This window comes from Aulonocara sp. 'chitande type north' Nkhata Bay, linkage group LG16 (assembly GCF_057382095.1).
Source record: "Aulonocara sp. 'chitande type north' Nkhata Bay isolate Kocher_YH1m ecotype deep benthic linkage group LG16, A_spYH_male_GT1.1, whole genome shotgun sequence".
NCBI classification, from domain to species: Eukaryota; Metazoa; Chordata; class Actinopteri; order Cichliformes; family Cichlidae; genus Aulonocara; species Aulonocara sp. 'chitande type north' Nkhata Bay.
In genome coordinates, this window is record NC_141359.1 from 2,299,596 (window position 1) to 2,315,632 (window position 16,037).

Here is a 16,037-nt window from a genome sequence, read left to right on the forward strand (position 1 = left end):
CTCTGCGGTGGTTGGATGCATCAGCAGGGATGATGAGACAGAGTACCGGGCTGTGGTCGACTCCTTTGTCACGTGGTGTGAGCAGAATCATCTGCAGCTCAACGTGGCAAAGACCAAGGAACTGATCGTGGACTTCAGGAAGACCAGGAAACACTTGACCCCTGTTTCAATCCAGGGGGTCAGTGTTGACATTGTGGAGGACTATAAATACCTTGGAGTACACATTGACAATAAACTGGACTGGGCTAAAAACACCACAGCACTTTACAGGAAGGGCCAGAGTCGTCTCTATTTTTTGAGGCGACTGAGGTCCTTCAACATCTGCCAGAAAATGCTGAGGATTTTCTACGAGTCTGTTGTGGCCAGTGCGATCCTCTATGCTGTTGCATGCTGGGGGAGCAGGCTGAGGGTCGCAGATGCCAACAGACTTAATAAACTAATCCGTAAGGCCAGCAATGTTGTGGGGATGGAGCTGGACTCCCTCAAGGTGGTGTCGGAGAGGCGGATGCTGTCCAAGATGAAGACAATGTTGGATAACACCTCCCACCCACTCCATGACATGCTGGTCAGTCACAGGAGCTCGTTCAGTGAGAGACTGAGATTACCGAAAAGCACCACTGAACGACAGAGGAAATCTTTCCTGCCTGTGGCCATCTCCCTGTACAACGCATCCACTTAACACACTGTTTGCTGCTACAGCTACCCCCTTCTTGCACATGTTCTTTTTCAGCTATTTATTAATAGTGACTTTTATGTATATATATGCCTGTATATATATTGTGCTATTCTTAGTTAGTGCATTGTCTGTCTTTGTTAATGTTTGTTTAAAATGGAGCACTGTAACGAAAAATAATTTCCCCCAGGGATCAATAAAGTGTTCTGATTCTGATTCTGATTCTTGATGCATGCTCAATCATCCAGGTAAGTAAATTTTCAAAAGTTGATTCTATTCATCTGGACATAGCGTTTTGTGGAAGAAACATTTCTTCACTCATCCATGTGACTTCTTCAGTCTCAGCTGATTGCAGGTTTCCCCAATCTTATGAACAGTACATTTGCATAATGACTGAAAACAGCCCACTGAAGGAACAATGGGCTGGGAGGTCAGTTCCTTAATCTTAATTATGCAAATTCTCATGACCATTGATCAACAACCACTGACCAATGGTCATGAGTCCCATTCACAGAGAGTTGGGGAATGGCTGCAATCACAGCATTGTAAGATGACAGATGTACCCTTAGGCCCCCTCCTCGATTCAGAGATGGTCTTTCCCTTTTCACAAAAATGGCCTCCTTGACTCCGCACTCAAACCAGCGTTCCTCCCTGTCCAAGATGTTACATCCTCATCTTTGAAAGAGTGTCCACTGGCCTGTAGGTGTAAATAGACAGCAGAGTCCTGGCCTAACGAGGTGGCTCTTCTGTGTTGTGCCATCCGCTTCACCATAGGTTGTTTGGTTGTATATATCCTGGCAATCCTGCTGGCACTAAACAGCGTACACTATGTTACTCTGTTTGTGTCGGGGGACCCGATCCTTCGGGTGGTTCAATTTTTGGCGCAGCGTGTTTTGCAGTTTAAAAGCCACAGAGACACAGTGTTTAGAAAAAATGTGTCTCAAATGCTCTTATACTCCTGACACATATGGGATCACTACAGGTTTTTCCTTGGGCAGCGGTTGTCCTTCTCTCCTGGATCGGCTGGAGCTTCCTTTAGGTGCCTTGCAGCTTTGACAAAAGTCCAGTTGTGATAACCACATTTACTCAGGGCCTTCTTGATGTGCTATTCTTTTGCCTCCCTGACCGCTGTGTCTGTGGGGATGGTGTTCGCTCTGTGTTGTAGCATCCTAATGACACCCAGTTTGTGCTCCAGCAGATGATGAGAGTCAAACCTTAAATACTGATCCGTATGCGTAGGTTTACGGTACACATCAGCTTTTAGATGACTGAAGAAGTCACTTGGATGAGTGATGAAACGTTTCTCCCACAAAACGCTACATCCACATGAACATAATCAACTGTTGGAGAAGAGATGTGATCATCATGACTCTTCTAGTTTCCTCACTCCTATCCTTCATTGGTTCTCTGTTGGAAACAGCAGACAAAGTGGCTGCATTCTGGATGTTTCTTAAACATATTCATGCTTTGGTCATGAATTCCATTTTTACTGATTTTTTTACATCACACAGCAAGCCTGTTCCAGACACTCCTATTTTTGAGGAGCCAAACTTGATTTCCAATTTAACTTCATGATTTTTGCTACAAGTAGAGGGCATTCTGAAATCGAGGGAACCAACTTCCTTTACTCCATCCTCATCTGTATACATTGGATTTTTATTGTGTGTGTGATAAAATTTGATTTCCATGCCGGTCTGACCTGCACTAACTGAGTTAAAGTTTAGCCTTCTGACTTCATTCCAACCCACATTTTCACCTTCTTCCAGAAGTGTCATGAAAATATCGCTGCAAAACTCCTCCCCATCTGCTGTGAACTTCTTGTCTTCTCTGTGCTTTAACTCATCAAACTTCTCACAAACAGAAACCCCGTAAGTAAAGGCAGATTTTCGAGATGCCACCACTGCTGGGGTTCTTCCAAACTGCACAGCTCCCTTCAGGATCACTTCTTGAGGCCTAAATGGACACAGAACTTTACACTGATCACCAAATTGATGGATAACATGTTGACGTAGAATCTGGCTTTCAGCGTAGCCCCCCACTAACAGAATGTACTCGATGTGTAGATCTTTCTTCAGGATTTCTCTGAGACTGTCAGTGATGCCCTTCAGACTCTCAGTAAAGAAAGACCTCAGTCTCTCTTTAGAGATTTTGATTAATCCACCATCCCAGGAAGCACCTCTTACTGTTTCAAAGAATTTTTCTATTTCCTGTCTTTTCTCAGCCAATTTTCCCAGGTTATATGGGCACACCACCTGAACATCATCATCTACCTGTTTGAGAAACATAAAATCATTCATTATCCTCTGAACCTCATTGGGAAAGTTTCTCTCATATTCATCCCAGACACCATGACTGAAGATTTCTCTTAGAAACTCTTTGAATTTCCTGTCCACAGTTTGTCCCCCCAAATTATTTCCTGAGGGCTTGTGTAGCTCCTCCAGGGCTCCTCCATCCAGGACTTTATGAACAGTGATGTCAATGGTTCCACCTGAAACACACAGGAAGTGATGAAAGTGGACTTCCTGCAGCAGCAGCAGACACAGTCAGATGTTTCCAATGTGTCTGTGGATGAATGTGTAACAGAATGTAACAGAGTCACATACAGTACCTCCACAGTCCACCACCATGAACTGTGTTCCTTGAGACAGTGATCTTCCATCATTGTTCTGAGTGATGAAGCCATCAGCTGGCAGCTTCTTGCACCAGACTGAGGCTGCCTCTGGTTCCAGTGCGATGATCAGTTTTTCCTGAGTTCCTTCTGTAATGATTCCTGCCTGGAAATGAAATACAACTGAATACTCTGAACATTTCAGCATCTCAGAGCTCTCTTAATAAAATTATGTTACCTGAGCTGCAGCTTCTCTCATGAACTGCTCTGCTGAAGAATCCCAGATCGCAGGTACAGTCAGCACCCAGGTGAGGTCAGAGGGTATGAACTTCCTCCCTTCTGTGTTGGTATTTATGGTTTTAATTGCATCTTTCCTCATGTATCTCAGAGCTTCTGTGAACACCTTCAAGGCCTTCATTGACTTCCCATTTGCAGCTTTAAGCAGCACATCTTTGCTGAGCTTCTGGAGACAATTGAAAGCATGTTGGGTTGTATGAATACAGTCATCAGTTTATCTACAGTCTAAAAGCCGGAATTTCTATTTGGAGCATTTTGATGTCTCAAGAGGATACAGACTCTTTATTTTTATTTTTCATGAATCAGTTTTGATTAATCAGCTCACACGCTGTGACAGATAGAAATTAGAGTCTCCTCTTGGGTCATTATTAACAGGATCTGTAATAAGCAATCACTGTGAGCTGTACAATTTTCACTGCTGTATCAATATGAACTCTCCATGAATAGCTATCTGATCGTGATGGAGGGGTTTGTGTGTCCCAGGGATCCCAGGGGCTATGTTGTCCGGGGGCTTGTGCCCCCGGGTAGGGTCTCCCATAGCAAATTGGTCCTGGGTGAGGGACTAGACAAAGACCGATTCAGAAGACCCTTATGAGAATATCACAGAGGGAACAGTTTACCCTGCCTTGGTAAACTGTAGCCAGGCTACAGGCTACAGGTGCCACCCCCTGGAGAGGTGAAGGGAGCCACCGGGCTGAGGAAAGAATCCTGTCGAGCTTGGTTAGCCTTTGGGACTCCGGAGGCAGCTGACAGGTACCAACAGGCCAAGCGAATGCAGCTCGAGCAGTGGCTGAACCAAAAAGTCAGGTATGGGAGTAGGTCGGAGAGGCCATGGCCTCGAAGAGATTCTGGCAAAACGTCAGGCAACTCAGGATGGGAAAGCGGTGCTCTACCTCCATCCATCCATTTTCATCCCCTTTATCCGGGGCCGGGTCGCAGGGGCATCAGCCTAAGCAGAGAAGCCCAGACCTCCCTCTCCCCAGCCACCTCCTCCAGCTTATCCGGGGGAACACCAAGGCGTTCCCAGGCCAGCCGAGAGATATAATCTCTCCAACGTGTCCTGGGTCTGCCCCGGGTCCTCCCGGTGGGACATGCCCGGAACACCTCACCCAGGAGGCACCCAGGAGGCATCCTTGTCAGACATCCCCGACCAGCAGTGGGCACTCCACCCTTTTCCGACTTATATCCATGGCCTTAGATTTGGAGGTGCTGATCCTCATTCCCAGTGCTTCACACTCGGCTGCAAACTGATCCAGTGCGAGCTGGAGGCCTTCACCCGATGAAGCCAAAAGAACCACATCATCCGCGAAAAGCAGAGATGAAATTCTGAAAGCCCTCCACCACTTGGCTGCGCCTAGAAATCCTGTCCATAAAAATTATGAACAGAACCGTGACAAAGGGCAGCCCTGGCGGATCCCATCATCCACCCGGAACGAGTCTGACTTATTGCCAGCTATGCGAACCAAGCTCTTGCAACGCTTGTATAGAGATCAAATGGCCCATAGCAATGGGCCAGACACCCCATACTCCCGCAGCACCTCCCACAGGACACCTCGAGGGACACAGTCGAATGCCTTCTCCAAGTCCATAAAACACATGTAGACTGGTTGGGCAAACTCCTGTCCACCCTCAAGTATCCTCGAGAGGATAAAGAGCTGGTCCAGTGTTCCGCGACCAGGACGAAAACCGCATTGTTCCTCCTGTATCCGAGGTCAGACTAGCTGACGAACTCTCCTTTCCAGCACCCTGGCATAGACTTTCCCAGGGAGGCTGATGGTTGTGATCCCCCTGTAGTTGGAACACACCCTCCGGTCTCCCTTCTTAAAGATGGGGACCACCACCCCGGTCTGCCAGTTTAGGGGTATTGCCCCTGATCTCCACGCAACATTGTAGAGGCGTGTCAACCAGGACAGCCCTACAACGTCCATAGCCTTCAGGAACTCGGGGCGGTCTTCATCAACACCAGCGGCTCTGCCACCAAGGAGTTGATTAACTGCCTCAGGACTCCTTCTTCAGCCTGGTGACTCCCTTCACCTCTGGTATCCACCATTTGGTTCGGTGATTACCACCACTGCAGGCACCAACCACCTTGCGGGTGCAGCTCAAGGCAGCAGCTTCGGCAATGGAGACATTGAACATGGTCCATTCGGACTCAATGTCCCCAGTCTCCCTTGCAATACTGTTGAAGCTCTGCAGGAGTTGTGCGTTGAAGATCTCGCGGACTGGGGCCTCTGCTAGACGTTCCCAGCACACCCTCACTACGCGTTTAGGTGTACCGGGTCTTTCCAGCATCCTCCCCCGCTACCTGATCCAACTCACCACCAGGTGGTGATCAATTGACAGCTCAGCCCCTCTCTTTACCCGAGTGTCCAGAACATATGGTCGAAGGACTGGTGATACAATACAAAATCAATCATCGACCTGCGGCCTAGAGCGTCCTGGTGCGACGGCACTTATGGACACTCTTTTGTTCGAACAAGGTATTCATTATGGCCAAACTGTGATTTGCACAGAAACCCAATAACAAAACACCGCTCGGGTTCAGATCAGGGAGGCCGTTCCTCCCAATCACGCCCCTCCAGGTCTCGCTGTCATTACCCACGTGAGCATTGAAGTCTCCCAGCAGGACAACACTGTTTCCAGGTGGAGCACCTTCCAGCACCCCCCCCCCCCAGGGACTCTAAGAAGGTTGGGTACTCTGAACTGCCACTCGGCGCATAAGTGCAGATGACAGTCAAGACCTGTTCCCCGACCCTAAGGCGCAGGGAACAAACCCTCTCGTCCACCGGGAAAAACCCCAACGTACCGGTAGCAAGCCGAGGGGATATTAGAATACCCACCCCAGCCCCCCACCTCTCAACAAGGGCAACTCCAGACTGAGACAGAGTCCAGCCCCTCTCCAGGAGACTGGTTCCAGAGCCCAAGCCATGTGTAGAGGTGACCCCGACTATATCTAGCCGGTACCTCACGCACTAACTCAGGCTCCTTCCCCACCAGAGAGGTGACATTCCATGTCCCTATTGCCAGTCTTGGCAGCCGGGGATCAGTCCGCCAGGACCTCCGCTCCTAGCCGCCGCCCAGCAAAGAATGCACCCGACCCCTACGGCGCCTCCGGCGGGTGGTGGGCCTGCGGGAGGATGGGCCCATGTCTCCTCTTCGGCCTAAGGCCCGGCGACCAGACGCTCGCCCTCGGGCACCCTCCCCGGGCCTGGCTCCAGGACGGGGCCCCGGTAACCCTATCACGGGCAGGATAAACTGTTTCCTCGATGTTTTTCTTTATAAGGGTCTTCTGAATCGCTCTATCTGACCTGTGGAGCGCTGCTGACTTTGAGTGAGAAAATTGTCAGGCAGTGGAAGGATGCCTTCGAGGACCTCCTTAATCCCACTGACACGTCTTCCGAGGAGGAAGCAGAGTCTGGGGATGAGGGGAAAGACTCGCCAATTTCTGTGGGTGAGGTCACTCAGGTTGTTAAACAACTCCTTGGTGGCAGAGCCCCTGGTGCGGATGAGGTCCACATTGAGTTCCTGAAGGCTCTAGATGTTGTAGGGCCGACCTGGATGACACGCCTCTGCAATGTTGCGTGGAGCTCGGGTGCAGTACCCCTAAACTGACAGAGTCAAATCTTGGATATAGGAGGAACAATGCGTTTTTTGTCCTGGTCACGGAACACTGGACCAGCTATTTATCGTCTCAAGGATACTTCAGGGCACAAGGGAGTTTGCCCAACCAGTCTACATGTGTTTTGTTGACTTGGTGAAGGCATTCAACAGTGTCCTTCGAAGTGTCCTGTGGGAGGTGCTGCAGGAGTATGGGGTGTCTGGCCCATTGCTACGGGCCATTCAATCCCTATACAAGCGTTGCAAGAGCTAGGTTCGCATAGCTGGCAATAAGTCGGACATGTTCCTGGTGGGTGATAGGCCCTTTGTCACCGATTATGTTCATAACCTTTATGGACAGAATTTCTACGTGCAGCCAAGTGGCGGAGGGCTTTGACTTAGGTGGCCTCAGAATCTTATCTGTGCTTTTCGCAGATGGGTTCTGTTGGCTTCATCGGGTGATGGCTTCCAGCTCGCACTGGATCGGTTCACAGCTGAGTGTGAAGCAGTGGGAATGAGGAGTGCCCACTCCAGTTTGGAGACGAGTTCCTGCTCCAAGTGGAGGATTTTAACTATCTCGGGGTCTTGTTCATGAGTGATGGGAGAAGGGAACCGGAGATCGACAGACAGATTAGTGCTGCAGCTGCAGTGCACCGGTCCGTCGTGGTGAAGAGGGAGCTGAGCATAAAAGCGAAGCTCTCAATTTACCGGTCGATCTACTTCCCTACCCTCACCTATAGCCACAAGCTGTGGGTAGTGACTGAAAGAACGAGATCGCAGATACAAGCGGCGGAAATGAGCTTTCTCCGAAGGGTGGCTGGCATCTCCCTTGGAGATAGAGTGAGAAGTTCAGCCATCTTGAAGGGGCTCAGAGTATTTAAAGTGACCTATTAATCTAAAACAAAAAATGTTCATGCTTTTTTCATTTGTCATTTATTAAAATTATAAATATATATTTTAACTCAAAAGTACAGTTTTTAAATTTAATGTTGCTGAAAAAACAAAGTAATAAAAAAATAAATCTATCTGATCGAGAAATCACTCATCTTTGGAAAAGAGAGTATATTACAGAGAAATGTCTCTTTCCAAAATAAAAGCTCTACTATACGCTTCTTCTGGGCTATATTCTCAGCAGCATATTAAACATATCAGGTCCCCATAAGGAGAATCCTGTGCTAACAGCTGTCTAAATGACTCGGGTAAAGTTTGTAGCATGGTGCTTGTTGTTTTTGTCTGCTTCCACTTGTCTTTGCACTAGGATGATTTTGGCGTAAATGTGCAGTCATATGCATTGTGTTCCCACTAGTGCTGTCAGCGTTAATCTGAGATGACATTAACGCAACAACACGGAAAATCTCCGTTAACGAGCTACTGCGGATCCCCCCGTGCGTGGGGCTGGATGGCGTCAACACGTTAATGAGCAAACTGCGCTAACGCAGTAGCTCCCACCCATGTAATTGAGCATTGCGGGCACATCCGACATACTGTTTTACTTTTGCCCACGACATGCTTACCTTCAGGGTCATGCTTCACATGAAGACCAAAATAGTTCCAAAGGCCAGATCTGAATGAGGGTGGGGGAGGTTCAATTTGCCATGTTGCAAGGAGAGCTTAACTTCTGTCATGCTAGCTTGCGCTGTGCTCAACGGATCTGCGCTCAACAGTGCAGCCTAGGCAGAGTAGTCGAACGCAAATCCACTGAGCTCTCAACACAGACAGCATCGTCAGAAGAAAAGTTGATAAAATTAATTTAAAAAATTTTATTGTTCGATACATATGCGTACCGAACCGAAAGCACTGTATCGAACGATTCAATATCGATACGAGTATCGTTGCACCCCTAATATATAGGTAGATAGATAGATTATTATTTGTAGAAATTTTGACTTACTTTTCCATATAACGTCATCTTGAAGTTTTCAAAGAAGTAGTTTTTCTTTGCTTCTTCACTTCGCATTTTTATATAAATTGTTTTGGCTTCATAACCAAACTTGAGAAATTCTTTGTCTTCATTGAACAGAATGCAGGTTGGAGTCTTTGGAGTGTCCAGTCTGAGCTCTTTACCCCATCTCTTCAAAAAGGGATCAATTTCTGCCCCGCTGGGTGTCAAACTGAAGGCATATCCACTGTATGCAGTGCCAAAGTCTATGGCTACGATAACCAACTCAGTCATTGTAGAAACTGGTCCAGCTAGCCAAGAAGGAACAAAGTGGCAATAAGAAGGAGTAAGAGTTCATTTATTGTTCAACTTTTATATAAGACCTATCTTCTGCTTTGTTGTTGTTGTTGTTGTTTTTAAAAATAATTTCTCAAAAGGTGGTTCTGTATGGCACCCTGTGCTTGAAAAAATATTATAAAATATATATATAAATGTATATGGAGCTTAAAATAAGAGAAACTTCAGACCTTGAGAAACACATCGCTTTAGTATTTCGCATTAAGTGAAAGGATAGTCATTGACTTAAATTTCAATATTTCATACTCAAAACAATGTCGGACTCTGTAGTTTTCTCTGGTCCCCTCCCCAATCAGACCAGGAGTGACATGTTTAGCCGCATGTTCTCCTTAAATTGCTGGCTGTCTGAGTGGTGTCCCAGAAACGATGTGGGCTTCATAGATAATTGGGAAACTTTCTGGAGGAAACCTGGTCTTGTTAGGAGAGACGGCAACCACCCCACTTTCTGTGGTCCATATTTCTCATTTCTAGAAATATGAACAAATTTATTAAACCCCCCAAAATATGACTATCCAGAGTTGACCCAGGAAGCAGAGTTGCAGTCTTACACGCGTCTCTGCAGCTTCTCTCCTCCTATTACCCCCCCAAAAGCCCATCTCCATAGAGACTGTGTCAGCTTCCAAAAAGACAAAAAACAAACAAAAAAAACAGACAAAAAACAACGTAAACACAAAACAATCACAAAGAAAGAACAATACATTATCCACATCTGAACCAAAGAGTAAAACAGTGAAATGTTGATTATTAAATATTAGGTCTCTCTCCCCGCGAAGCCTCTGTTAGTACATGACTTAATAATTGATCAACAAATCGATTTACTCTGCCTTACAGAAACCTGGTTGCAGCTGGATGATTATGTTAGTTTAAATGAATCAACACCGCTGAGTCATTCTAACTACCAGAAACCTCGAAGCACAGGCCGAGGGGGCGGTGTGGCAGCAATTTTTACTAGAGATGGCACGATACCACTTTTTTATGTCCGATACGATATCATGAATTTTAGATCTCTGCCGATACCGATATGAATAGTGTGTTTTTTTAATCAATAAAACTGTTTTTTAATATCTTGCTGCATTTTGTATAAGTTCATACTCGAGTTTAAATAAACAACAACACTAAAGCTATTCTGTTACACCTGTATGTAAAAAATACACTGCACCCAAAATATTTCATAGTTCAGCAATACTGATCAATCTAATAAACTTAAACCTACACCATCCTCCCTATTCTGGTATTTTAAAGAGTGTTTAGCAGAAATATTAAGCAACCTACCTAATAGGGTTGCAAACTCCCAGCAAAAAAAAAAATAGGGAACTACCCCCCACCCTCCACCTCATGATGCTTAATCGACGTAATCAACTTTAATTTGATACAGTGTGGGAAAAAAATGCACAGAATTAAATTATTTTCAGGAATAATTAAATAGATTCAACATCTTTCTTCAACAGAACTGCAGACTGCACAGATGGTATCTTCCCAAAGGGGAAAGTACTACAGCTTATTAGGGTATATTAGACTTAACAGTTACTATATACAGTCATGGACTTCTATACATTTTACATCAGATTAAAAATCTGGGTGTAAGATTCAGATAATTATTTATTAAAAGCTAGAAATTTTAAATGAGAATAAGAAAGAAAAGTATGTCTTTGTGCCCACTTTTCCCAGTTAATGCCCTATCGGCCCCCCTGGCTAAACTTTGCTAGATCCACCCCTGCACAGTTACCAGCGTCAGCTACTTAGAAAAAGATCCTGGTGTAGAAAGTAATATTAAATAAATTCTAACAACAGCTTATCAAGCTTAAACGTGCTGCTGTTGTTCAGCCGCTGGTTTGCTCTTTCTGGTGCAAAGTGGGCCAAAAACAAAGACGAGAGATGGACTCGCGACAGAAAAGCCGATCAGCTGATCATCAAGCAGTTTCATGACTGAAGTAGCAACAGGAGAGGGAAGGACAGAGAGGCAGTCGCTCCATATATCGGTTGTTTACACAGTGACACAAAGAAACACTGGGCTTAAATACACTGAGGAAGTCATCAAGGAATTAGAGGCAGAAGGGGAACACAAGTGGGAGGAATGAGACCTAACAAGAAAGGGGGAGCAAAGCTAAAAACACTGAAATCAGACACAAACAAGAACCTTCAAAGTAAAACAGGAAACAAGACTTTACTAAGACACGGACTAGACAGAGAGAGACAGACTTGACACTGAACTAAACCTGAAATAGTAACAATATTCAAAACAGTATCACTAAATAATCAGAAAATAAATCATAATTCAGAAAAACACTAAAACCTAAAAAACAGAAAAAGCTGGGTCAAAATGACCCAGAACCGTGACAGTTTCTGTCTGATTTCTCAGACTTTTTATCTGACTTAGTGCTCAGCTCAGATAAAATAATTATTGTGAATGAATTTAACATGACAGCCTCAACACAGCATTTAATCTGTTATTAGACTCAATTGGCTTCTCTCCAAATGTAAAAGGACCTACCCACCACTTTAATCACACGCGCTGTAACTAAGTTTAAGAATTTAATCCACCCACTGCTATTGTTGTCAATGCCCTGTACCAACATAGAGCAGAGCAGCTATCTGAACGCTACCCCAACAGAGGTCGATCATCTTGTTAATAATTTTACTTCCTCACTACGTACAAGTCTGGATACTGTAGCTCCAGTGAAAACTAAGGTCTCTAATCAGAAGTACTTGACTCTGTGGTATCATTTTCAAATATGTAGCCTAAAGCACATAATGCGTAAACTGGAGAGGAAATCTCACCGATGTAATATTATGTGATATGTATATATGTAATAGAGATACTTTTAGTACCATTGATATTCATTTAGACTCCTTTTCTCCAATTGATCTTTCTGGGTTAACTTCAGTAATTACTTCCTCCAAACCTTCAACATGTCTTTTAGACCCCATTCCATGCACCTTAGAACAGCACGCAGCAACACTACACATGAGCGAGAGGAGGGAGGTTTGGGGTCTTCACACACCCCTGTTGGCCATCGGGGCGGGGGGGCTGGGAGGAGGTGTTGGCCGTCTGATTGGGATCTGGGATGCGGGGCCTCCCTGCTGCTGCGGAGCCTGGGGTGGTCCGCTTGCCTCCACCCCGGGGGAAAGGGTAACATCTCCTGGGTCTAGGTGCCGCTTCCCCCTCCAGGGGCGAGGGAACCTGGACCTGGGGTATAGAGTTTGTTTGGGGAGTGTGATTGTGTGTACAGTGTCCATGTATGTCTATCCCTACGTTGGGTGAGTGCTGAGTATTTGTATGTGTGCATGAGGGTGGGAATGCATGTTTGTGTGTGCCTATTTGTCTGTGTTTATATGTCAGGTCGGGTCTTAGACTCCACCTCTCTGGGAACTCCCAGGCCCTCCCAGGCCTATCTCCCCTCACCACACTCATTGCCGGTAACTGATGCCCTCTGGGGTCGGTGCGTTGGTGGTTCTTGGTGTTCGGGGCTGGGCGCTCAGGTATGTACCAGCTCACTCTCGGTGACTACTTGGCGGGGCCTGGTACCTGTTGCTCGGTCAGGCCCCTTCCGGGGCAAAGGGGGCTCTTGGGCCTGCGGCCTCTGGGCCTGCGGTTTGGTTCACTCTGGCACAGCTGGCTCCCGGCTGAGTCGACTGGCACGCCACGCCAGTGCAGCCCCCTCTGGCTTCTGCTCCCTGGCTACTGGGTGACCCCTCATCTGGGGCTCTCCTCAGCTCTTCCCAGGAGTGTGGCATGCACTCTGGTGGTCCTCCTTAGGCTCTCGCACTCTGGGGACTCTGGATGTCTGGGGCCTGGATCTCCTCCATGCCTGCTTCATGCTCTGGGGGACGGGGCTATGGCTCTCTACATCCTCTAGCAGACCATTACATGGGGAAACCTTTTGAATAGAAGCGCGCTGATCCACACAGGTGTGCACACGGGTGTCCACTGTTCATACACATAAACTATACCTCTATTGGCTGCTATTTCCAAGCACAATGTGCGCTGTCGGTCCTGCTTGCTACACAACAACATTCAATATTTAGTATTTACTGCTGTTTACACTTAGCTAGATTAATGTGATGGTGTTGTGTTTAGTATGTTGCTCTGTTCTGTTCTTTTTTTGCTTGTTTTCTCTTCTATTCTCTCAACAGGTGATCCAGGAGATTTTTTCTTCTTTTTTTTCTCTTCTTTCTCTTTTTAAGTGCCCTCTTTCACTGTCCCTCTTCCTTTCTGTTTTTCTTTTCCTTCATCTTTCTTTCTCCCTTTCCTATCCCTCAGTCATGTCTGTCCCGTCTGTAACAACTGAAAATATATTAAAATAAATAATAACAACAAAGGTCAATCAAATGGACCAATACGGCAATACTTGGAAGGTCAGACAATAACCTGATTCCTCCACCACCCCCCCCCCCCCTCCCCGCTATGTGCCAATTGCAAGGAGGGAACCTGTGACCACGAGTAGCATTGGGAGGTGGTCAGAGGAGGCCTTAGCGGAACTACAGGGCTGTTTCGAGGTGACCGACTGGGAAACACTCTGTGAGCCTCACGCCGAGGACATCAATGGGCTTACTGAGTGTATCACAGGCTACATAACTTTCTGCACCGATTCCATTGCGCACTGCGGTTGTGAGTTCTCAGAATCGGCTCTTTGAACACAAGAATGACAACATCACGGAGAGTAAGTTTGATAACATCATGGAGAAGCTCACGGCTCTCCAAAGGGAGATTGAGAGACCAGTGTCGGACTGTTAGAACAGCTATGAAATTTATATGAGTTGTTCGCACTAAAGTAAAAACCACCATCATTTCATGCGGACACCCCTTTGGCGCCAGCTGTGGTCTCAAGGCTGGAGCTGAACGACAACACCCTGATAATGATTGTGTTTAGACTGTTCTTCCCATTCTATGCAAGGCCACCTGGGTTGGCTGGAAGACTGTTTACTTAGCCTAGCAGGGCGAATGGTAAATGGTAAATGGCCTGTATTTATATAGCGCTTTTACTCGTCCCTAATGACCCCAAAAGCACTTTACATATCCAGTCATCCACACATTCACACACTGGTGATGGCAGCTACATTGTAGCCACAGCCACCCTGGGGCGCACTGACAGAGGCGAGGCTGCCGGACACTGGTGCCACCAGGCCCTCTGACCACCACCAGTAGGCAACGGGTGAAGTGTCTTGCCCAAGGACACAACGACCGAGACTGTCCAAGCCAGGGCTCGAACCGGCAACCTTCCAATTACAAGGCGAACTCCCAACTCTTGAGCCACAATCGCCCGAAGGACGATCGAACGAGCAAAGGACACTGTCTCAGCTGAACTCTGGACATATACACACACACAGACATCTATACAAATGCAGATGTACTCTCATCCCTCCTCCCCCTCCAAATGCCTTCAACGCTTATTCCCTTCCAATGCTGACGGTGGATCAAGGAGACCAGCGCATAGGCTGCAGGCCCGGATGCACTGTCTACACTGACTGTCCCTCACCCTTTACCCACCCCTGTTGCTTGTCATGTGTTTCTTTGGTGTATTGAGAGTTTTTTCATGTGTAGAGGTGTTTTTTCTGTTCTCAGACTGATCTCCCTGTTGGAGCTCAGTCTGGGGGGAGTTATTTTTTTCTCCTTATCTTTCCTCGTGTGGTGCATTTTCCATTGTTATACCTCTCTGACCTGTCTTCCCCATGTGATGTTTCTGTGTAATGTATGTATGGTCGGAGGGTAAGAAGGCGCCGCCATTGCGTGCAATAGTTCGGCAGCCTTAACATGAAATTTCCCCTTGTGGGACTAATAAAGGTATATCAAATCAAATTGTTCCAGCTCAGACTGTCCATTGTTTCCCAAATAACAAGCCGTGGGTGACTAAGGACATCAAAGCCTTACTTGATGACAAGAAGAGGGCTTTCACAGGGGGCAATAAAGAGGAGGTGAGAAGGGTCCAGGTGTTGCTAAAGGACACAATAAGAGAGGCTAAGGACACCACAGTGTCTGCTCACACCCCCACAACCTCACTGTAACCTCCTTTCTTTCTGGCTCTTGGCGAAGGCGGTCACACTTTTCTCCTCTCCCTTCCCTTATCTTCCCTGCTTAGCGTCTTGTGTCCTTGCCTAGTCTCCTCTATTTTCTTAGTCCTTCCCTGGAACACTCTCTCACAGTCTGTTCTCTAAAACCTAAAAGAGGAATTATGGATTTGATCAACTGGTCCCTTAATGCAACTGACACCCTTTTCTCAATGAGAAGCCTGAGCTCAGGTGAGCTTGAGTGTCCTGGAGGTCCGTTCCCTGCCAGATACACAATGAACGGGTGGCATAAGTGGAGGGTCGTGTGCTTGGCGGGACTGTCGATCGAGGACATCAAAGACATCTACCTGTTCAGAACCATGATAACAGTGTTCTTGCTGATCAGAGCTGGCTTGGCCCTGGCTTATCAAAGATTAAAGAAAGCGAAATCAGCTGTTCAAACCCCACAAGGCTACCCGCTGTGATTGAAATGATGGGACGAGTCGTGAGTTCTCAAAATGGGCTCATTGAATGAATGAAGATCTTGGAAAAGCTTGAGGCTGCAGTGAACACTCAAGGCCGCTGAGCGGAAATTGGATAACATCTTGGAGAAGCTCACGGCAGTTGTGAGTTCTCAGAAT

General features: G+C 46.7%; 1 protein-coding gene across 1 annotated transcript in view; it reads right to left on the reverse strand.

Moving 5' to 3' along the window:
- Positions 1-1,052: 1,052 nt before the first annotated feature.
- LOC147310789 (heat shock 70 kDa protein 12A-like) overlaps positions 1,053-16,037 on the reverse strand; it is a 33,774-nt gene continuing 18,789 nt past the window's right edge. Inside the window, exons 4-7 of the mRNA XM_086267050.1 lie at positions 9,067-9,365; positions 3,520-3,744; positions 3,282-3,447; positions 1,053-3,161 (exon numbers count right to left, since the gene is read on the reverse strand). Of these exons, the coding sequence (XP_086123176.1) occupies positions 2,134-3,161; positions 3,282-3,447; positions 3,520-3,744; positions 9,067-9,365 (1,718 nt within the window). The 3' untranslated portion in view covers positions 1,053-2,133. The remainder of the gene's footprint in view (positions 3,162-3,281; positions 3,448-3,519; positions 3,745-9,066; positions 9,366-16,037) is intronic.